Source organism: Aptenodytes patagonicus, chromosome 2 (assembly GCF_965638725.1).
Source record: "Aptenodytes patagonicus chromosome 2, bAptPat1.pri.cur, whole genome shotgun sequence".
Taxonomy (NCBI): domain Eukaryota; kingdom Metazoa; phylum Chordata; class Aves; order Sphenisciformes; family Spheniscidae; genus Aptenodytes; species Aptenodytes patagonicus.
The window spans coordinates 72,537,650-72,562,272 of record NC_134950.1 but is presented as its reverse complement, the minus strand read 5'-3'; the positions used below and the strand labels follow the sequence as shown (position 1 = coordinate 72,562,272).

Genomic DNA, 24,623 nt, shown 5'->3' with positions numbered 1-24,623 from the left:
CCAGTACTTCCTGTGAAGTAAATACTGAAGATTAGACAACTGTTTCTCATACCAACAAGGGAAACTTTCAATGTAGATTGTACTTTAAAAAGTGTTAATTTGAATCCCAGCTGCCTCTGCATGTCCTGCAGACAGTCTCGGGACTTAAACTTTTACCCAGAGGATTTGTCAGAGACTATCCTGTCCCCAGAACATGTCACCACATCTACTAGTTCCAAAATGGAGAAGTTATACCTACAGCTTCATGAAAAATTCAGTTTCTTACTTCAAATCATGATGCCAGTTAATGCCTTTCCAACACAGTGGCAGGAGCACAGTCAAACCTGTTAAGATTTAGCAGGACTGACAGAGGAGTTCTGAAGTTTCTCACACCATAAATACACACAAATAGCTTTTTCTTCTACAGAATTCATCAAAGAAATCCGTAAGTTTGAAAATGTTCGTCCAGCTTTTGGATTAAGTCATCCATAAAGAGAAGAACCTAGCAAACTTTTATAGGTTTTTTTTAATCTTCATTTCACTGAAAGCCAAGTTGCACAGTAACCTGGAAACATGTGGAAAGCTCAAGAGTGTAATCATTAACAGGCCAATGTCTACTATACCTGAATTTTGGGTCTCAAGCCTTGCCACTTGATTGTCATTTTCAAAGCTTTCTTCACTTTCCAGAGCTGTGATTAGCAAAAACAAAATGTGCACATAAAGAATAATCGAAAGGAATGTCTTATGGAGGATTCAGATACTCAGAATCAAGACCCCAGAATATCTATTTTAAGCACCCATTACATAAAGCAGCAACAGCATGATTGCAAGCGCACTGCCTGCGTCTCTATACAAACCAAATACTGTGTCACCAGACAAGTATAACGCTGGGAGCATGCACTATTAAGTCTCCATATCAGATGATGTACTTTAAGTGAAATAACATAGCTCTTCCAGGACATCTGGATTGCAGCGCTTAGGCGGGGGTTAGCTGCTCTCAGCATCAGCATGCCCCCCAGGTCAAGCATTTAGAGAATTCTCCAGTAACCACCTACCAAGCAAGTTTTTACATGCCTTCGAGTTCAGCTGGGATCTGCAAGATGAAGGTGCCTCAGAACTCCTAACAGTAATTAAGTGGGCACTTACATGGTCATTACACTTCAGTAGTGGGCTACAAGCAAACGTCAGTGAATCCACTGAACTGTTTGGCTACTTACTGTACAGCTGCAACAGGTTGACCCTAACGTAGCCAAAGGTTCAGTGCACCTGAAAATTTACTCATGTACCCACCCTGCTATACAGATTCAACAGCTTAGGCAATGCAGTAAGCTCAGCTGGAGAGCTATGCTCCGTGAAGCTTTTTGTAGAAAAGGTTGGTTTGTTTAACTTTAGATACACCAATATGCTCTTCTCACCCATCATATCTTCCAAACAAAAAAGTGCAATACGGTAAAGACGATCCTTTACTGTCATCTTTGATGCAAGCGAGCAAATTACTTATTACAGAACCAATGTCACTATTAGTACTGCATGAGAAACAGGTGTTAAGAACAAGTTGTGAAAAAGCTCTTCCCAGCAGACAAATTCCTTTGAGATGTATAGCCCTTATGTTCATTCTCACCTTGAGACAACCATGTTATCTCACCATCACTTGAGAGGAGAGACACGTTACTTCAACAGAACCTACAGAACGTTTCCCCTCCATTTAAGTGTCCCACAGAGTGTTCCTATATAATCCTTTCAACCCAGTTCCCCCAGCCTGCAATCCAAAAGCAACATACTGGAAAATAAGGCATGTGAGAAAGATGATAGGAGCCCGTCAGTCATATGGACTACAGATCTGAGAGAGATGCATTTAACAGATCTTTGAGAAGCTCCAAGAAGAATCTGAGACAGGCACAACAACCAAATGAGATCTGGATCTGCCTGTTCTTAGGTAGCGGCAACAGAGAAATCCATCTTCATCACAGAAGAGAAATGCAAAATCTTAATAGTTTTAATTGAACTTAAATCCTGTAGCATAGCTGATCATTCCTGTTACCCTACCATACATGCCTGATCTGGTTTCCACTAAAAGTTCTTAAAAAAAAAAAAAGTGATTTAGAGACCAGGGCTATTTCTTCTTCCCCACTAGAAACAAACAAAAGCATAATTTTTCTTGACCTGATACATTTTTAAATCATTTGTCACTTTTGAATTTCTGAAGTCTTTAGATTCAGGGATTTTCTTAAATTTAGTTATTTAGATATAGGAACAAAATAAAAGATATTCTACAAAAGGAGCAGCATATTTATAGGGATATATATTTATCCCTGAAACTGTTAAAATTTCAGACAGCTAAAGAAAATTTGAAATGTAAGACTAAATTTCTATTTACAGGAACAAAACCACCGGCAAATCTGATACAGAAAACTTAACACAGAAATATATCAGACTTAAAAATCTGAACTTACTGAAAAATAACGTTACAGTCAATGAAATGGTACTATTTAGGACACCACTGTTCATAGTTTTCACAAGACTTTAATCTGTCTTATACAATAAACTGAAATTTAAGGATTGCTTTGTGACTTTGCATTCAACAATTTAATCACTAACTAAAAATTCTGAACTGTTTTGTTCCCACAAGGATTATCTGCAACTATAACAGATGTGTAGTCAAAAATTTCACGAGAGTCCTGAATTTATTTTTAAATACTGAGAAGTAATTAGATCTGCAAGCAATACTAGGCAGAGAGATCTCCCCTTCCCATTACTGTTGACTTTGAGCTTTACTACACATAAAGCAGGCTTTTAAGCAGTACTTGCAACCCACTGACTGGACATGATCTCCTGGAATAACGAACACAGCCAGCACTCTCCTCCTTCCCCAAGCACCTCAGTCATGGCCAGGGAGAAAGCTGCAGACCTGAGGCACTGTCTGATGGCCCACAGCCTGCTCTTTGACAAATGTTTCCGTGAGGGCTTGTGACATGGTCATACATGCCTGGTCAGGAGTGATGCCTATCAGATGATGTGATAGGAAGGAACCTCAGCGTAGCTCTATGTTTGGTTTCCACAATACCAGCTGGCCCGTCCCAGAAAAACCTGATACTTCCAGTTCAGTTATTTGATAAAAGGACACAATCTCCTCTACCACTGAAAGCCAGTTAAACAATGCTGCTAAGACACCATACTACAACAGCAGTATTTTTCCAGTAACTAGTTTAGCATTCTTTTTCTACAATAAACTACGCATGTTGCTACAAATACTGGTATTTGGTTCTAGAGCTTTAAGAACTCACCTCAATCACTGCACCAATGCCTGCTGGGATCAGTACCAATAAACTTGTTTGTTCATCCAAAAGGAAAAGAAATATTACCACAGTACTAAAGCACCGCCAAAGCACTAGATAGAAAAAACAAAAACAAAAGGCTTATTAATATTTAAATGAACAGCTGAGATGACAGAAGACTGTTGGCCTATTTACTAGAATTCTGCCTTACGCAGTTTAAGCACGAACTTCTCTTATATACATCTTGATATATCAAGTAGTCCTAGCAACAGCCAGTGATCTGTATGCCTCCAGGCAAATAAGGAATAAAAACATTTTATGAAATCCTTATCACAAAAGATGAAAGGAAATCAGAATATTTAAGGAAGACTTCTGTACTGCAGCAACTGAGCAATGTATCAGTACTATTATGATCTATGTTCATTATTCATGTCTCGAGGAAGCTGAAAGGCTGTGGGGTAATGTAATGTCAATCTTTGAAACTCATGCAACTAATTTAATGTTTGTAAATGTTAAGAAGCGTATTTTAGGGTTATTTTTCAGGTTTTGCAAAACCTTGGGTGCTTGTGTCTACCAACTAATTCTTAGATTCAAATATCCATCCCCCTAAGCAGGAACAGAAAGAGAGAAGAGCTACAACACACTCAGACATCAACAATTACACTGTACCATTCCAGAGCAATTGCCTGCCGCACTCCTCCGTCAGGGCAAGGAGGAAATACAGGAAGAAAGGTGACTAAGGCTTGCTAAAAAGAGGATGGAACCATCAATTACTGGAGACTGAAGACTGATACTTAAATAATGAAGTTAGAAAACCCTTTGTCACTCAGTTTTTCCAATTTGACTTTACTTATTTTTTGAACTGGCAATCAACACTTAATTCTGAAATTCCGTGGACCATTTTGAATTTTTACTAACTTTTTGGCATACACATGCCAACAGCAGTATAAATGCCTTACAAAAACAAAGGCACTCCGATAAAGATGATAAACAGATTTTCCACATGAAAAAAACATGTCGCTGTCTATCGTACTTTAGATTGCCTAATTTTTTCCTGGTATGGATATTCCTCACGTTTTAATCAATCTGTATACATGATAGAATTAGGGATAGTCTCAGAGGTCAAGCGACTCCAGGTTTATCATTTTGGTTTATAATCAGAATGGAAAAATCTATTAGAAAAAACAAGCAGTAAGTATTAGCACAATAAACAAGGCTGCGGAACGGTGTGTTAAACCTCAAGTGTCCAGGGCTGGCTACTACCTTCATCTGTCTCCAGGAAGGCTTAGCAGGATGTCAGACCACTATGTTTCTCTCATCTTTCCTACATCCAAGTCAACTCAGCCCTCCCATGCCCTTCCTGCCCCGCCGCCCCCAGGAGCTTCTACTGCTCCTGTTTACACCAATGCCCAAATCAAACAGCAGCATTACACTAGTGTTTTCCCTCCCAAATATTTTGGAATCTGGAGTTATCTACAAGGAACACATGGGACTCGCAGGACAGCATTACCCATGATAGCACATTCTTTCCACCCATGGGATTTTTTCTGTTCCTTCAGCAAAGGAAATCTGGTGACTGACTTAGTATTAAACTTATTCTCAATTGTAAGACAGTCAAACCTCAAAAGTGACACGAGCGCTTAAAAGCAAGCGATACTTGAGCACAATGCTAACAAAGTTAGAACCAGCCTGTTAGCCATCTTCTTTTCATACACAAACACATCTCATTTTGCCATCTTAGTGAATCTACAAAATTTCAACTTAGAGTAAGACTAAAAACACACAGTATACATTAGATAACACATGCACAACACTTCGCATTCTGGCCCATACCTGCTTTTGTAGACATCCCAATCATGGTCCTCTTTTTCTTCCAAAAACTGATGTCATTTTTGAATGCAAGGAAATCAAAGAGAAGCTGCAAATATCAAGAAACACACTCATTTGTTCAAACGTGCACTAGTTAAAGACTACCAGCTGAACTGTTGAAAATGCATTTAAGATAGAATTGCAAGAAAAACCTGTTTTAGAAGCCTCAGAAATAAAAATTAAATACCACAAATAAAAGCTAAAAAGAAAAACTGTTTTAGAAGCCTAAGCTCCAAATGCAGTGCACAATGACACAAAGAATTCCAGGTACTGCTACAATGCTGCATCAGTTAAAGAAAGTTAGTGACCCAATACAGGGTAACACATGATAGAGGATGAAGAACTGAGGACCCTGAGGAATTGCTCACCTCCTTGACAGACCAGGGAAAGCCACGCTAAATTAGATTCAAAGTGCTTTGTATTGGATCGATAGTCAATTTAGGCTTGGATAGTACCAAAGTTTTTTAAAAATTCCTAAAATACAGCAAGTCATTTTCTCCTCTCTATTTCATCACCAAGAAGTTGATCTGAACTTCAAGGACATTTTAGCATTAGATTTATTTGTACCGAGTATTTTTTCCAGAATTTTTGTTCAGAATAGAATAGTATAGTTCAGTTGGAAGGGACCTACAACGATCATCTAGTCCAACTGCCTGGCCAATTCAGGGCTGACCAACAGTTATAGCACGTTGTTAAGGGCATTGTCCAAATGCCTCAAACACCGACAGGCTTGGGGCATCGACCACCTCTCTAGGAAGCCTGTTCCAGTGTTTGACAACTCTCTCAGTAAAGAAATGCTTTCTAATGTCCTGTCTAAACCTCCCCTGGCGCAGATTTGAACCGTTCCCACGCGTCCTGTCGCTGGATCCCAGGGAGAAGAGATGAGCACCTCCCTCTCCACTTCCCCTCCTCAGGCAGCTGTGGAGAGCAATGAGGTCGCCCCTCAGCCTCCTTTTCTCCAAACTAGACAAGCCCAAACTCCTTAGCCGCTCCTCACAGGACATGCCTTCCAGCCCTTTCACCAGCTTTGTTGCCCTCCTCTGAACGCATTAAAGTACCTTCACATCCTTCTTAAATTGTGGGGCCCAGAACTGCACAGAGCACTCAAGGTGAGGCCGTGCCAATGCTGAATACAGCGGGATGATCACCTCTTTTGACTGGCTGGTTATGCTGTGTTTGATGCACCCCAGGATGCCATTTGCCCTTTTGGCCGCCAGGATATTTTTTAGTATCTCCTTTAAGCATTCACTGTCTTAAAAAAAAGCAGCACAGATTCAAGAAATTCTTGGGTCAGAGAATTTTAATGAAAAAGTGTATTTTTTTAATTTGGGTAAATGATACACAAAAGAAAAAAATATCAGAAGATCTAGTCCCAGCCTACAGATATCTTACAATCTAATAAACAGAATGGAAAAAAATAAATTAAAATGGCTGGAAGTCTAAGGGTTTCCAACCAAATTAATTGTATGTAATGTAAGTATAAAGAAACATAACACGCTCAGCAAGTTCTTATCTACCCCAGAATATGGGAATTGTACTGAGCGTAATTGTAGATGACAAAAATGGTCCGAGTAGAACAATGAAGTCTAAAAAACTTGTTCATTAAAACAAAGACACACATAACGCTGACAGAGAGACGCAACAACAAATGCCTAGAGCCACAAGCTCTGCACTTTACAGCGACCATTTTTTTGAAGTAATCTAGAGCAGCTGATCTAAATTTCTCCAGGGGTTAGAAGTCAGAGACTCAAACCCTACTGTGGTGCCTGAGCTATGCCACTGCAGCAGTAAACTTTGTGATAACTCAGCTTAGCAGAAAATGTGAACCAATGTTGACAGGTATATTAATTCTGGGTGCTTTGGTTCAGCTAAAAAAAAAAAAAGGTGATGATAATGAAGTTAAATGTCTTATATTTCAGTCAAGACTGTTTAGTTTACACCTAGTTATCTCATATTTCTATCTTGAGATTTTTATATTAACGTGGTATTGGAAATACAGCTGATTTGTACAGCTGAAACCTCTTCTATTGCTCTACTGAAATTACTATTTCCAAGAACAGTTCTCAATAAATGAAAGAGTTGAAGTTCAACCCACCCTCCAGCCCTTTTAATTTCATATGCTGTAATTCCTAAAACCCAAAGTTTCTCCACTTACATGAAATGCTGCTACGAAGAATGTCAAAGCCAGAAAGTACAGGTTAGTATCAACAAAAATTCCTTTTACTTCATCTGCATCCTTTTCTGAAAACCCTAAGAGAAAGAACAAGTAATTATGCAAGAAGTACTAGACAGTTAATTGATGTTACACTAGAGTTCAGTATGAACGGAATCTTATTTCACCTGCACATGTTTTATCAAGGAATCATAAATCCAAAACAAGATGGCAGCTTCATTGGTAAAACCCAAGTCTACCTATATTTTGGCTAGTTATTTGGCTTGCCGTAAACAAAACCCATCAGTTACAAGCAGACTGACGTGCCTTTAATGTGTTGTATAACTACAACCCAGGCTGAACACCAGAGACACAAATGGCAAGACACAGGAAGTCACTCTGGCCTGAGTAGGAAGAAAAAGGACTATTCAACTTGGCCTCTGAGCTTTTATTTGATACATAAGAAAAGTGAGCTTCACATTAAAAACCAAAAAATGAGAGAAGGACTACACTGTGGAGGACAACAAAGGTCAGTGGGAAACACGGCCATATATGCAACAGTATAGACCCCAGATCATGGATTAGGCATCAATTCTTTTCACAGTCCTTACAGAATTAACTTGGAAGCCTCTCTTAGATAAATAGAAAAAGGCAAAGCATCTTCCAGAAATCACAATCTGTAAGCTAAATACGTATTCTCTACTGTCTTATCAATTCTCCTAAAGGAGGAATGTTGCTTTCTTGTTATATACTGGACAACCATTAATTCAAAAAAAGTTAGAGCCTGTCCATGATAAATATGGTTGCCAGCACCAAGGAGTGTGTTTTCTAGAAGATACAGCATCCCTTTGAACTCCTTCAGCCAGTGTTAAGATGCTTTCTTCATGAAGTAGAAAGTTCCAGCCACTGTGATTGAAGTCTACCCTTCTCAGAAAATACACAATGTTGCATTTACGGCAATGGTGTTAGTTATGACACTAGTGAGTTCAGTACCAATTTACTTTGTCCTATCAGCTGTCCTTCATCACAGCAAGAAGAACTCACCTATTTTCAAGTGATTTTGGAGTTCTGCTACTGATGACCTTTTCGTAAGTTATTCCAAAAGGAAAATTTTAAACCTTAACGTTTCACTATCTGCATACTTAAAGAGAACAAGCAGCATTTTAGGTAAGCTTTTTTTCCACGCAGAGGATGTACTCCGAGGATGACAGGTCTTGATATATGTGTCCATCACAAGACAGCCAAGACACAGAACATGAAAATTTCAATTATGCCATTCTAAGGAGGCTTACAAGAATTTATGGAGAAATGATGGTGGTCAAATGCCCCACGCAAACTGTGCAAGCAGTTACTTGATTCTTTCAAGACAGTTATTTTAAGCAGACATACTTGTAGCTTCGATATACATTAGCCTGAGCTAAGGAGAAGCTGCTGGATTCTACTTCAGATGACCTTACTCCTTACCCACCCTCCCTACCCCAACAAAACATGAGAAAAGCTTAGGCTGCAAAAGAAATGGAGAAAGTCTAGACTCTCAGTTAAGTTACACTGTATAAAGATACTGTGTCTTACAATACTGCACTCTGAAACATATCCTGGGCTGCATCAAAAGAAGCGTGGCCAGCAGGGCGAGGGAGGTGATTCTGCCCCTCTACTCTGCTCTGGTGAGACCCCAGCTGGAGTCCTGCGTCCAGCTCTGGAGCCCTCAGCATAAGAAAGACACGGACCTGTTGGAGCGGGCCCAGAGGAGGGTCACAAAAATGCTCAGGGGGATGGAACACCTCTCCTGTGAAGAAAGGCTGAGAGAGTTGAGGTTGTTCAGCCTGGAGAAGAGACGGCTTTGGGGAGACCTTATTGCAGCCTATCGGTACTTAAAGGGGGCTTATAAAAAAAGATGGTGGCAGACTTTTAGCAGGGCCTGTTGCGACAGGACAAGGGGGAATGGCTTTAAACTAAAGGGGGGTAGATTTAGACTAGATATAAGGAAGAAATTTTTTACGCTGAGGGTGATGAAACACTGGCACAGGTTGCCCAGAGAGGTGGTGGATGCCCCATCCCTGGAAACATTCCAGGTCAGGCTGGACGGGGCTCTGAGCAACCTGATCTAGTTGAAGATGTCCCTGCCCACGGCAGGGGGGTTGGACTAGATGACCTTTAGAGGTCCCTTCCAACCCAAACTATTCTATGATTCTAAACTAGTGCTGAACCAGAACAGATTTTTTTTTCCAGAGGAATCAACGCCTTAAATGTTAAGTTGTCCATCATAAAATAGTAATTCAGAGATGACAGTGAATAACTAAACCCTTTCCCTCTTACTGACTAAATTTTGGTGAACAAAGAACAACACTGAGTAGTATGGAAGCAGCATTACCCCTACATATGTCTCTTGGGAAACTAGTAGAATACTGCATATATCTGCATTTAAAAAAAAAAAAAAACTGGGAAGGATTTAAGAATCATTAAAATAATACAGCACAGAAGCTTTTAAGATCTCTTGGCCTGAAAAAAAGTTCAAATTGCTGTCTGAAGAGCTTAAAACGAGAGGATCAGAAAAAATCCTACATGCATATACCAGTTCAGTAGTTCCTTACTCTAGCATAAAAAAGCCAACTACAGTCTTGTGAGAGAAAACTAAGTCAGCAAAGATAACCCTGAAAATAAGATGCGGATTTTTAAGAGTGATGATTAGACTCAAAAAGGTGTGCATCAGCGGGACAAACATTTAAAGAGAGTAAAAGCTTGGCTATACCATCACCAACACAGAGCATATGAACTTCAGAGTGAAAGTGTACACTTACTCCATTACATTTAAGTGAAACAGACAATTTAATAGTTTCATGCATGTAAAGCCTCCAGTTTATCTGAATTACCTTATAAATTTGTAACTGAGCCAAAGTGAGAGGCCAGCCAGTTCTGCAGCGTCAGAAGCAAGTATGATCAGAACCCAGATTCCTCCTTCATGCTCAGCTTCAGCCCAAAGACTTTACTGTACCTGCCTGTATTTCACTGTAGGTATATAGCTACAGTGACCAGCTATGTATAGCTTATATCAAAGCTTATGTAACACCAATCCAGCTTTTCTGTTCCATGGATGACAGGGGAAACCTGTGGCGAAAATTCTCTCCTCTATTTTGGCCTCTTACACTTTTACAGTAGTCCTATACAAATAAAAATTACTTTAAAAATGGTTAATTCACCTCTGTATTCTTGTTTCCTACCATGTCAGCATTTTATTTCCACCTTTACCTTAAGGTAAAACAATGTAAGATTTGTAGCATTAATTCAGAAATTATTTAAAGATTAAATCTTTTCACCAGCTAACCAGAAAAAAAGAGAGAGTTAAGTGTCATCTATGTACCTACAAGAAAAAAAATTTATGGGTTGTTGGGTTTTTTGGCCTAAAGTCATTAAAGATAAAAAACATACCAAATTGTTGGAGGGAGTACACAGCATCCTGCATGTGGATCCAAAACCGGAGTTTTCCAAGAGATATTTTGTCATATGACACTGTAAGAGGTAGCTCTGTGGTTGAACGATTTATAACCTGTATTTCAAAAAGATATAGTTTCATTTTTAATAGAAAAATTGCAACAATTATTTCCATTCATTTTTTTTTTAAATAAAGGAAAGTGATTATATCACACTGATTTAATCACACAATTTTAAGAGGTCAGTTTGTTTTTTGAAAGGGAATAAGATCTTAGACTTCTATACTATGCTTTAAGTCTTCAGGTTTTTTCCCAAGAAATGCTAAATTGGCAGTTTGTTCTTATAGCAACCTCACTGTTACTGTACACAAACTCCTCTGAGACATTTACATAGTTCCCTCTGCTGGTCTCAGCTCAAGTGGGAAAAGTGTGCTTAAGGTAATTCTTTTTTCTGACAGTTCTTCTCTGAATGTATATCCTAAGATTACCTAAACTAGAAGGTAAAAAAACCAAGAAAAAAAAATCATATCCCAAAGGCCACAGTCAGAACTTTACTAAAGTGAGGCTGTCTTTGAGAGAAATTAAAGCTACAACAACTCATACCAAAACAAAAGGTGGGGAAGCAAGATGATCCTACTTGCTTGGACTGGTGAAAACACCACAGCTAAAGCTAAGCAAGCTACCCTGCCTGCAAAACTTGGGATATGGGGTGTCACAGAAATCTTCTTCCTGCTCCAAGAGAAATAAATTTCAGCTAATCCTCCTTTATGATGAGAACTACCTGGGGCCCCCTTAAGCTGGAAACAAACAAACAAAAAGTCTTAAATTGCCTCAGCTCCTTCTGCATGATAGGTGACTGTCTCTCAAATAAGTTTAAAATGAAGGAAAAAAAAAATAGTCCTCACAGATGTTAGAATTCTCCGCAGCTACCTAGGTACAAGTTCAGGCAGTATGTTTTAAACTTTTAAGGATAGCTCAAGACTACAGACAGGCAGGCACTCTGAATTGCAACAGTTCAAGATCTATTGCTCCTGGCTCCTAATTACTACCCAATTATAATTCCCATCTCAGAACTGCTACTCTACACTGTATCTGTTTCTACAGTAGTCAGTTAGCTGACACCTATCTGAGATGAATAGGCTTCTTCTGATCCTTATGTTACAGAACATGGTTTTAGCCTCCCCACGTATCAGTCAGGTGTGACCTGGGGATTACGTTCACTCTCCCATTCATTCTTTCCTCCAGTGAGTACAGACAATTTTCAATCTCACCACCCTCCCAAGACCCTATAAGCTTTTCAGACAGTGGCAGAACATGCCCGCGTGCAAGGGAAAGAAAGGGAAGCTGAGACAGTTTTATAAATACAGCAGGGAGAAAGCCTGAGAAACTAGAATGGTGCCAGGAATCTCTGAAATGTCTGGGGAAGAAAACCAACAACAAAACAGGGTGAAAACAATGTGGTTAGAGCTGACGGTAGAGAATGCTACCAAGATTCTACAGCTGTTTACCAAAAGCTACATAAACATCTTCCAGGCTTCTTCTCCTTTTTAAAGGATGCCTGTAATCCCTCCATTCTCATTCCAATTTCTCAGTCAATCAGAGATAGCATCAACATTTCTGGGAGAAAAGGAAAAGAAATTTTATCTGTGCAGGACAGACAGAAAACAAAAATTTTGCAAATGCATGGGTAACATGCAGCAAGTGCACTCTTCACAGCCAAAGCACTACTAAGGAGTTAGGGACAGCGTAGGGAGAAAATCGGATTGCAGTACAACACAGAGATAGGAATTCTTCAACACCAAAAACAAATTCAGTGAACATACAAAGATTAAAAGAATGAACTCTTTCTCAATGAACAACTAAAAGTCCACAAGTGCTGCCTCACAACCTAGCTGAGTGTGATGGTTGCTAAGCCTTTGAAAACTAGGAAGTTACCAACCCTCTGCAATACAACCTACTCTTGTAGTACGGCCTGAGCATCACATATTACTTCTAGCACTCTACTTTACCAGTACTACAAAACAGTGTGTAAACAAAGCAAATAAGTTCAGCGGTATGAATTTTAAAGTTTTCTCTTTATTAAATCAGAATCCTGTGCAAGCCCAAACCCCCAGCATTAGCAAGAACATTTAAGAGCATGAGGAACACATAATCTCTAGACTACAGTACTTACCATAGGAGACCTACATCTGGGTCAAAATAGTAGTCAGTTCAAAAGCTACACAGCCTAGCACAAGCAGGGAAAATGCATCTTCAGCTCCATGACTTCAGGTCGGGCATACCAAACAGACAGTGTCTATGCCCCTATTTACAGTCAAATGCCGACCTTGCTCCACAAAAGCTGTATCACCTTCTTCCCTTATCCTTTCCTGCTCTTCACTCACCCCTCATTATCTCACAGTATGCATACTATTAGACCACTCTTTCTGCAGGGCTTGCAAGCGGTTTGGCAAGTCACTACTGAGAAGTCACATAAGTCAGTGCTGAAGGGGAAGTTTGCTAGTTTTGATGGAATAGTCTTTGCAGCACTTCTCAGTATCTTTAATGACTTTAAGGTAGTAAGTTACAATAGCATTAACCGTGACATGCATGACAACTGCAGGAATGTTATTAATAACATGAGAATGCTGAGTTTATTTGTAAACAGGGTAGATGACTTGACCAGTTAGAAGCTCATATGAATGTACTGAACTGAATGAGCTGTGTAAGAAACTTAAAACAAAGGACAATGACCACTGATAAAGACATCACAAAAGTATACTGGAAAATACACCAGAAATACTGGACAAAACTATCTGCTACCAAGATTCGTAACAGATGCTCAGGAGTTTATTTTGCCAAACAAGCTTGGGGTGGAGGGGATACAAGTTCTTAAAGAAGGTTCTCCCCAACACTAAATAACAAAATGCTTTGTCTGAGCTAAAGTTAATGAATCAGAAAGACAATTTAGAAGGTCAATGGAAAGTTTACATATACCAAGACTTCCATCTAGAAGATGCTGATTCCAGACATGCTCATTTAACAGTTTTGAGACACTCCCCAAGACTTGTGGTCTCAGTAACTCTGATTGCTAAATTCCAGTCAGTGCAACTGAAAAGAACTGCAGGGCTTAACTAAGAGCTGCGAAGATGAATGCGGTTTAGATGCAGGGGACTGCCATGTGTAACTTGTAGTAAAGGAACTGCATGATTTCCCACACGAGAAGAGTTGGGCAAAAACTGAATACAGAAAATTCTATTTATATGTATAAAAAAACTTTTTTTTTTTTAAATTGCAGGGGTGACTGAACACTAAAACAGGTTGCCCAGAGAGGCCCTGGCATCTCCATCCTTGGATATATTCAAAACCCAACTGGAGAAGGTCCTGAGCAACCCGTTCTAGGTGACACTACTCTGAGCAGGGGCATTGGACTGGCAATCTCCAGAAATCTTGTCCAACCTCATCCTTCTGTAATTCCATTATTGAAGTTTCTAAGTCCTGATTTGTTTGAGTGCACAAAATCATTGGATGTACTGCAACACCAAGCTTTCAGGTGCTCAAGTTACTCTAACACGATAGAGAGCACCACCAGAAAATTTAACCACAAGTGAATTTTTTTAGAGATAAGAGAATAGCTACTGACTTATCTCAGTGTAGCTCCAGTATCAGCTGTGTTCAGTATGCTCATTTCCCTAGAAGATATCAGAAGCCAATCTGGGATGCTAACACAACTTCTTCAGCTTAGGGAGTCAAATTGCTTATGAGACTGCTCCCACCACAGCTGGTGCTGCAGCAATGTCCTCCATATCCATCCAGAAGCAATGTAATCCAAATATCTTTTGGTGTAATAGAAGGGAGTGCTTGGCAGATACTTCTGCCAGAGGGGAGTCTTAAAACCCAGATCCAGTCTCTGCAGTTACCACAATTGACCACAAAGTTAAACAGTCATTGGTAGAGTCCTTTTGTGAATTTATACTTTTTCATTACAGCAAACAACCTATGACAAAATCTTAATTAAAACAACATTGAAGATTACTGTTAAAACTGTTAAATGTAATTAAAGGTATTCTATTACTCACCATCAAATCTTTCACTCTGTTGCTTAGCTGATCAATAAATAATATTGGAAGGTAATGCACTGTCTTCCCCAACTGAACCCTAGGATGTTTAAACATGGATTTTATGACTGTGGTGATCTAAAAAGAAAACTACTTTTATTCAAATTAGCACTCATTCATCACTTTCAGATCTACCCATGTAGATATTTCCCACCATCTTTTCAGGCACATTTTGTTTTAACACAGCAAGAAAGGAGCCACTAGCCTAGTCTTTCATTGAGAGATGTCTGTATAAAAAATTAGGCATGTCATATTTCTCCTTTTAGTTTGTTTTTACCTTTCTGTAGGAAGACAGAATAAGCAAACAAAAAAAAAAAGGACAAATGAAATTGGTTGTGATGATGCTGAAGCTGTTGCATGACCAAAGGTAGAGGAAATCAACAAGTTTGTTGAAGAGAAACGTGCTGAAGTTTACTACCATATATTTGTATCCTTTGTCTCAAGTATCCCTCTCCTACTACAACAATGACCACTCTCCACCATCTCCCACACTCCTCTGCACCTCCAATGACATCTATCAGGTCAGCAACAGCACATGCTCTAGCTAGCATGGGACTATGAACATGATGGCTGGTACGCACACAGGAAGGCTAGATACTACTGGAGAGAGTGCACAAGGAGCAGAAATCTTCTCTGCCTTCTCCTGAACAAAAGCCCTCGTTTGGATTGCTCTACTACCTCACCAGCCTGCATCAAACCAATAGAAACTTCCCAGCCTTTGAGCCCTCTACAAAACTGACCGCTGGAAAGTTACTTAGCAAATTATGACCTATATGCAATTGCTTTGTCACTATCTTAGAAAAGTATTTAGCCTAATGCCCTAAGAGAGACAAATTCTTAAAGTTCTTCACTAGAAAGTCAGTTGTCTACACTGTGATGTTCTCGGTAAAAGTCTATGGAACTAGCATAACAGAGATTTTTAAAGCCTGGAAGTTGAATTTTAGTTGTTGACAAAAGAAAGAAGTCTCTATGCACGCAAAGAAAGACTGCATACTAAATATAAAATGGGCAACAGTAATATAGAAAAGTACTAAATTGAGGCTCAGAAATACTGGTTGGGTTGGTTATTTAACTAAAGAGGTTTAGATTTCTATATAATGACTACAATTAAAGCTACTGCTAGTGGAATTGCAGCAGGCTATTTCACATCCAAACTATTTCCTGTACAATGCAATGACAAAACAGCACTGATGCCTATCTAAACATGACCAGAAAAAATATCCTCGTTCATCAATCCCAGTCCAACCCCTTCTTGTTATGGGCCTATCTTACGAGTTACTAAGTTTATCTATTCTGGCTGGGAAGCTATCCCAGAACCCCAGGGTCTGCTGATTAAGCAACTACTTCTGGATTTAACAGGATACTTGTAGAGAAAGGCATCAACATACAGCAGCACAAGCCAGTACGGCACTATTTATATGGTTAACACTGGAAGTAATTTAAGCAAGCTGTGAACAGAAGCTAGTGCCTACATTTAGTGGCCTAAAAACCTATCCCTGCTTTTCAGTATTTTCTTGAGAAAATGACAATGTAGGAACACACATTGTCAAAGTACAATAAAGCCAACCACAAAGGGAGAAAAAAGATGTCATAGGAGATCAGCTGTGCCTCTTCAGCACTTGCAGTTTGTACAGATAATTTGCAGATGAAGGATAACTGGAAAGGTCAAGGGACAGTAATTGCTTTAAAGGCCAGAAGTATGATTTGAGAACAAGGGGGTATGAAGTCTGCTGTAGCATTTTTCTTGTGCCTTTGTAGTTCCGCTTTGTCTTACTATGATAACTCCATACAAAAAAGTATTCTAAACTCTGAGCTGCCCAGGAACAAGGTATCTCCAATAAGGTTGTCTAGTACATAATATCTTACTAATTTTCACTACCAAAATGCAAGTATTAAGAGTATCTATTCCTGTCTCCTAAACACCAATTTAAACATAAAATACTAAAGGAGGCCAGGGAGGATTTTTGAAGAAACATACAGTAAGTTTATAATAACAAATCTAGCAAAATTAAGTCATCGACTTACATCTTCATGTAACGGTGAACATCAGCAGGGAGGGATGATCCATCAAACACAAAATCATCCACCATGACATTTAAGGTTAATCTTGACCTCCAGTGAGAGACAGGTTCATCTAGAGCATTGGTCTGTTTTTCTGCTTCAATTTGCTTTAAAAATACAACAAACATATATACTGCTAAACTATACAGAACTTTGAATAGGTTAGTACTCTAACTCACAGAAACTATGGAGTCATTAACTACATCACAAAACAGAAGCCCACCAAGAAACGCTTTACCTTAATTTTGACCAGATCAAGTATTTTGCTCAAATACGACAGAACGGATTGCAAAGACCCACCATAATCTGACACTGAAAAACTTCAGTGCCCATTCACAGCCTTGTTCATCAAGAATGAATATTCAACTAATTAATCTTAATACCGTAGGAATGTGGATACTAGTCAGAAAAAGTCACTTTGAAATAAGAACTGTAGAGTAATCATATGTTACTTCAAAATGGTCAAAAGGATGTAGATATCAACCATATTAGTTTTTGGGAGTAAAAAGATCAGACCATTTGTTTTGAACTTCTGAGCTTCCAAATGCTGTGTAAAGCAGTGCTGAAACCAAGTACAACCTTAGCTTTCAGCAGATGCTTATCCCCAGGGCATTCTACTTGCTTTTCTTTGGATGAACACCACCTGTTCTGACTTTCAATATTGGACTCTAGCCTCAACTTATTTTCAAGTTTATTCTGACAGTATTTAGAAACAGCACCGCTGGCTACAGGTATATTTCAGATCCCAAAGAATAACAGAGTGAAATTCTCAAGCTCCACTTAATATGAGGCACAACAGCCATTCACAAGTATTTCATTAAATAACACTACATTTTTTTCCCCCTGGTGAGTAGTCATAGCATTTGTCAAAGGATGCTACCTTATTCTCTTGAACTGAAGTGGAAAGTAAGAACATCCTAAAGGAAAAGAAGCAATTTGACACTGGTCACTCACCAACGTCAAAATCAAGTTTGTATCTCTGTTTTATAAAAGCAAAGCGTATTATTTCACATGAATCCAATTCACTATAGAAAGCAGCATCATGCTGTTACAGAACAATACAGTACTTCTACCAAAAGCAATGAATCCCTAAAGAAGCAATTAATGTTAACTAGGGAAGTGCTTTAATAGCAGCCGGTGTTATAGAGGGCTCTACCTTTGCTGTGCTGAGTGACCTACTATTAGCGTACAAGCTGATAAGAAGAGGGGTTTTGATTTTTTTTTCCCCCTAATATCATCATTAGTGTAAAAATGCAAGTACAGCAGATGCTAACGCTAGAAGTGTCTATAAAAGAAATTACTTTTTTTTTGCAGTTGTTCATCTATAGATGGAAAAACCACCTACCTGTGTGGCTGATTCTCCAGTGAGCAAATTGACCTCTTCTGGTTTAGGGACCATGTACGTGGTCAGAGGGCTTACTATATGCACCTGCTTACCGTCATGCCAAGGCAAAATGCCAGCATGATGAAGAAATATATATGCATATAATGTGCCATTATTTCGGGTTTTCTTTGGTACAGAGACATTCACTGTCCTAAAATACAAAATAAATACATTATGAGATGACATAGCACATGTTGAAACATTTAGCTATCACATATAAGGATCACTGAAGACGTTCTGGAAGCAAGTAGAAAAAGGTTGGGGACATAAAAAAAAAAGAGGAGACGTTTGGGTTGCCTGGCACACAACAATGAGTTCTGGCTAATATGCCCTAAAGAGCTGTGGCCGGATGGGATCAATTTATATACTCCAGTATGTATCCCGATATTTGCATTTCCAGTGTTTTACTATCATCTTAAGATACTTTAATCTTTGTCCAATTCATACTTTATTACCCTAGATAGCACACAACTGCATCATCAGTTCTTTTGTTGTTTTCCCCTGCCGATAGGTCACAGGGCCAAAATTATCACAGAACTTGCAGAAAATAGCCTTCTGTGTGCTGAATATGTATCACAGACCGTATACATGACACAAAGTTTAAAAAGAAAATCAAAGTTTTGCCAAGCACTTTGCATTAATAAAATATCTTCTCAGCTATGGCATGCCAAGCACAGAACTCTAGATAGGAGCCCCAAACCATGAAGTCACTCCCCTTGTGTTAGCCAAGAAACCATCCTACTTGCAACCTTGCATAATGCCTCCTCTATTCCTGTAAATTTGCTCAGGTTATTTTGCTCTGAATACTTTCAATGGCTTAGCAGACTCCATCAGTAAAACAATTCTTACGTTTTCAAGCCTGTCAGAGATGAAGTTTAATATGACCTAAACTGCAGACCAACGTGTTCTTTAATTATAGAAAATGCAGAGCGTGAAAGAACCTGGGAGACTCTGCGACAAGAAAGTCAAGAATAAGGCGACTACTTTAAACAAAAAAAAAAGTGAGGCAGCAAATATGAAGCACAAAACAAGTAGTTCTAATCATTTTAATTGTATAGAGGTATACATAGAGTGCAGTGTTATACTCAGAAATTTGTCTAAGGGCACAATCTTATGCCATCTTAGCACCAACATCCCTTCAGAAGATCTTGAAACCCTAAACTACCAGAGAAAGAAGGTTTACTTTTACGATTATTAGCACTGAAACAGTTATAGAAAAGCATGTTGGTAAAACACAGTAAAAGAGAACACGGTTTGACTTCCAAGTTCTACTCCAGGTCTGAAGCCACGGCTATTAAGAACAAAACATCATGTAGCTAGTAGACTGCCTACACGCTATCTGAGGAAAGTCTCAAGCATTTCCAGGCACTTCGACTTAGATTTTCACAACAGAAAGTCATGTTTGCTATTATAAGCAAAGCACACTTTCGTAAAACGTTTGTCTGTACAGCTGAAAACAGTGTGCTGATCCAAACTAACCAATGCTTAAGTTTCGCATCTTTCCTGCCTTAACATGGCAAATATAGTTATTACTGTACGAAAACAAGGGTGAGCTGAATAGCCTGTACGGCGTGCAAAAATACCTTTAACCCCAAAACAAAGAATGCAAGAACAACAACACTACTCTTTCAATACAACTATCATGAACGGTCTACCTTGCTTCATGCGTGCTTCCATACACGTAACTACTAGTTAGGATACATACTTCAGAATTAAACAAAGAACTCGTAGTTCGGATACCTACCTTTCAAATTTGGACTCAATATCAAAATCCTCCACGTTCAAAACCAGATCTATATTACTCTCAGCACCAATATTTGACCGTGTGGTAGTATATACACTTAGCTGAAATCAAAACACAGCACAGAGAAATCAGAGTACAGAAATATTAAATTCATGCACCAGTACACTTAAGAGTTCAAATCTGTTTGTCAGCTTCACTAATTTCCCCAGTCACATGACGGTTATACACGCTGGGAGAGAAAACAATATACTCAAAAAAAGCCTAACGTAGGTTTCAGCTGCCCCTTCCCTCCTTTTGGGGCAGAAACACCTTGTAACATTGCCACTAAATACATTTTAATAGGATGACCTGTTCTTGCAGCTGAAGTCCAAGCTGTCTAAGCAAGCCGGGCCTTTTCTCCAGTCAGGCTGCTCTACTCAGTGCAGGCGCCAGCAGATACACGCAATCAAAAAATAAAACACGCTTCCATCCCGCCCGTGCTTCAGCCGCGGGCATCACCCACAAGGCAGGGGCCGCCTGCACAGAGCACTAGCAGCGCCCTCCCCGCTTTCTGCTCCCCCCCCGCCACAACCGCGGCGCTACAGGGGGGGAACGAGGGAGCTGCGCCCTGGGGCAGCGGGCAGGCCACCCGCGACCGCGGCCGTCAGCCGAGTCAGCGCGGCGCCTCCCGCACCCACGAGCGCAGCGGCGGAGACGGAGGGGACGGGCCCGGGCAGGCGCTGCCGCTCCCGCCTCCGGACCGGGACAGGAGCCCAGGCGGTACCGAGGAGCCGGTTCCACGGCCGGTTAGCCGAGGGGTCGAGGGCCGAAGCGGGGTCCGGCCGCCTCCCTCGGCAGCAGGGGCCGCTCCCGGGGCCGCTCCCGGCGCCGCCGCAGCCCGGCCGCTCGCAGCCGCCCGCCCGTTTCCACCGGCGGGCCGCTGCGCCCCGCTTACCTGCAGCTTGGGCCTCCGCGCCAGGTAGGGCCAGACGCACCCCGCCGCGCCGCCCCCCGCCGCCGCCGGGCAGGGCCGCGTGTAGACGATGCCGTACATCACCCAGCACGTGTGCGCCACGTACACGGCGAACACCCCCACCACCAGGCTGGTGAACGAGCTGCGGCTCAGCATGGCGGCGGCCGCCCCCCGCTGCCCCGCTCGGGATCAGCCGGGCCGCCCCGGGCCGCCCCGCCGCCGCCGCTCGCGCATCCCCCAGGCAGCCGGCCGCCCCGCCCGACCACCCGCCCGTCACTTCCGGCGGGCGGAGGAAGCACCGCCCCGCCGCCTAGCAACCGGCTTCGGGAGGCGCTGGCCCCGCGGACGGCCCGGCCCGCGGCGGGTGCGTCACGGCGTGACCTCAGGGGGCGGTGCCCGCCGCCGCTAGGGGGCGCTGAGGGGAGGGGGCGGCGGGCGGCGGCCCTGCCCGCTCCCTTCGCGCCGGGCCGGGGGCGGGTCGGCGGCGGAGCTCGCACCGGCCTCTGCCGAGGGGGCCTGCGGCGTGTCCACGCACCCGTCGGCGCCTGCGGCTCTCCGGGAGGGGACAGCAGCGTGCCAAAGTTCGGGCCCCTCACAACGACTAGGGTCGGGGGGGGGGGGGGGGAGGCGGGCACGACGTGAGGCTCGGCAGCCGAGGTGTGGTAACGGGGTAGGAAGGGGGAGAGGAGCCTCCCGTGCGGCGCTGTGCCCCCACCCCGTCCGCCCCCGGGAGCCAGCTCCCAGAGGAGAACAGCGGAGACAGCTTGGCGCTTAATACAAAGGGGTAATAGTAATAACAACAACAAAAAAATCCTTCAGCAGTCTAACGAGAAATTACCTTTGACCCACAGACTGAAAGGTAGTGTAATACGATAAAAAAAAGTGAGGGAAAGGAAGGGAGCAACAGGAGCAAACCCTTATGGACGGTGGCAGTACCCAGAGGAAGGGAAGGGACCGGCGTCCGTCCATCAGCGACTGAGGGAAGCAGTCCTCCCGCCAAGCAGTCAGTCACGCTCCGCTCTCGCAGGCCTGAGCTACCAAATGTTGCCCCTCAAGGGAGCCGGGAAGGCTCTTCCAGGCCCTGCGCTGGGAGTAAAAAAGGAGCATTTCCTGTGGTCCTCACGTATCCCCTCATGTGGCGTCAACCAGGAGAAAGTGGTGACGCGGGTACATACCTCCAAGTCCATGTCAGCCGAGAGCTTCAGGCAGAAGGTATGTGGGGGCAGAAAAGGCGCAAGCATGCGGTAAGAGATGACTGCCCCAGCAGCTCAGCAGGGCGGCACAACAGGGAGCTTCCCTGCAACACAGACGAGCGAGGAAGCGGGCAGGTGAAGGGCTGGGGCAGTCTGGGGTGTTACCGTAAGCGCATGGCAGGACGCATGGAGCTTGGAAACACCACGGGGGAAGGTGAAGATGGATATCTTCTTTAAGAGAAGAAAGTGGTGGAGAGTAACAGGAGAAAGGTGGGAATGAGGGTGGGGAAGGAGAAGAGGGCACGATGTGAGGAGTCGCAGCTCATGCTGCTACCTCAGCAGATCACGTCACCTGAAAAGATGCTGAAACGAGAGCAGCGAGGAAGGACTGGCCGCAGATTCAGATGCCGCCGGCTCCCTGCTGAACCGAGCAGCACAGTGGCAGGAGCAGCAGAGGAGGGCTCTGCCGCCGCACAGAAGCAAAGCCAGGGCTATAGCCTGTCGCCTCTGGCAGGCCTCACGCTACCCTGGCAAGCAGCAGGGAGAAACAGGGTTAAAACCAGATGGTACCAGGCAGGGGAATCTTCACCCTTGGAAGAAAGAAATCTTGCATGCATTTTGTGCATTTACACATCTGTAATATTTCATTAACTGTGTCAATCACTTCCATTTTGTAATGAATAAGCGTTTGTGAAAGCGTACCGCATTCTGATAGCATCCTCTGGCATTAGTTGAAACACTCCCTAGTGTAATCTACTTTCATAAGTATAGAGCAAATAAGGTATTTGCATTTTAGAGCAGAAGAAAAAGGAAAAATATATTTAAGCAAAAAAAGTTCAGGTTTTAAAGCTTTTCTTCGTAAGAAAGCATGCCACATTGCTGCATGACTAGTTATTCTTTCAGTGAAGTCCTATTAATTAGATTAAAATTTAAATTTAAATTAAATTTTGGACAAATACAGTATTCAGTCTTTTTTCTTACATAGAGTGAAATTATATGCATTTGCTATTACCTACAGATGTCTATTCTTTCACACAAACCACTGCACGACTAACCTGACTTGGGCCAAAGAACATACTCAAAATCTGCATCCGCCCTGTAACTTGAAATTAGAGACCAACATTAAGAAAAGCATTAACAAGTCTTCCCTTGAAATCTTCGTATCATGATGAATGTATGTCACTTCCCCGGTAAACTTCCCCAGTGTTTCAGTCGTATTAAAAATGTTCATATTAATGGTTCAGCTTATATGCACTGGACCTCATTACGCCTTTTTCCACCCTCTGTTATGAATTTCTCATGTATGTAGGTATCTGGAGTGTTGGATCACTTCTTGTCGTGTTTCCTGGATAAGTAAAAGTAGCCAGACCTACTTCAGTCTAATTTAGACAGGCTTGTTCTCCAGACTTCCAGAGCCCCTTTTCTGTATCTTTTTTGATCTTTTGATATTCTTCTTTGAGCACAGAAAATAGGTGTATTATTCCAGAAAACTGGAATAATATCCCTGTTATCCTTAGGGGAAACAAAACAAAACAAAAAACCAATAACCAAATCAAAAACCACACACCCCCACAAGAAAACCCAAACACCCCAAGCCCAAACAAAAACCCCTTAAAACCCTGTAATTTCATACTCCCGGTTGTCAGGTAAACAAACATACACCGCCACAGAGAACATACATCAACAAAGCGCGCCTAAACATGCAGGGACTCAGTCTTATTCACAGTTATGGTTTGTATCTTTTCCCTTATTGTAAACCTTGTTGTTTATAAAAAACCCCTTAAATCTAAAAAAAAAAAAGAAAATCCAGAGGAAACCAAACATTTTTTTTGTTTCATTTTTAATTTGGCTTCACGCTGAAAATTCAATTTACAAGCCATTCATAAGGAAAATGTCCAGTTGGGCAGAATGAGCCATGATTGTATACTGCACATCAACACTTGTAGTGTATCATTTAGTTCCCTTTTAGTAAATCATCATACGACTTATACGGCATAGTTTAAGTGTCCACATCATTTGGCTCAGTTCATCACACGCTATAGTCCATTTCAACCTATCAGACAACTAACAAGAAAAGAATGCTCAAATTGAGGTATTTCCTTTAAGAATTGACTGATCACTGGTATTCAGAGGTAATGTTAAATCATATAGTTTTAAACATTGAAAAATGTACAAAAACAAGTTCATTTTTAAAAAATATTATCCTTAGTCTTCCATGCATGTTAATAAAAAATATAAAAATCAAATTTGTAGCACTGAAGCTATACTTTCCGTTCTGCAAACGTACTTCCACAATTGGAACCACAAGCTACAGTCCTCTTTAGTACACTACTTGGTTTTGCTTTTCGGTTACGAAGTATAGTCAGTTCAGTGCAAAGGTCATAGTCTATGTACACATACCATAGGAGCCATAGGAGGGAAATTTACAGCAGAAGATAGGCATTCAGATTATTATTACCCAGTAGCACTATATATTGTTAGATTTACAC

General features: G+C 41.5%; 1 protein-coding gene across 1 annotated transcript in view; it reads right to left on the bottom strand.

Moving 5' to 3' along the window:
• Positions 1-21,134, bottom strand: part of CLPTM1L (CLPTM1 like) — a 32,621-nt gene extending 11,487 nt beyond the window's left edge. Inside the window, exons 1-10 of the mRNA XM_076330199.1 lie at positions 20,924-21,134; positions 19,990-20,090; positions 18,207-18,396; positions 16,826-16,968; positions 14,762-14,840; positions 10,702-10,819; positions 7,279-7,373; positions 5,088-5,172; positions 3,264-3,367; positions 603-668 (exon numbers count right to left, since the gene is read on the bottom strand). Coding sequence (XP_076186314.1) covers positions 603-668; positions 3,264-3,367; positions 5,088-5,172; positions 7,279-7,373; positions 10,702-10,819; positions 14,762-14,840; positions 16,826-16,968; positions 18,207-18,396; positions 19,990-20,090; positions 20,924-21,097 — 1,155 coding nt within the window. The 5' untranslated portion in view covers positions 21,098-21,134. The remainder of the gene's footprint in view (positions 1-602; positions 669-3,263; positions 3,368-5,087; positions 5,173-7,278; positions 7,374-10,701; positions 10,820-14,761; positions 14,841-16,825; positions 16,969-18,206; positions 18,397-19,989; positions 20,091-20,923) is intronic.
• Positions 21,135-24,623: the final 3,489 nt, after the last annotated feature.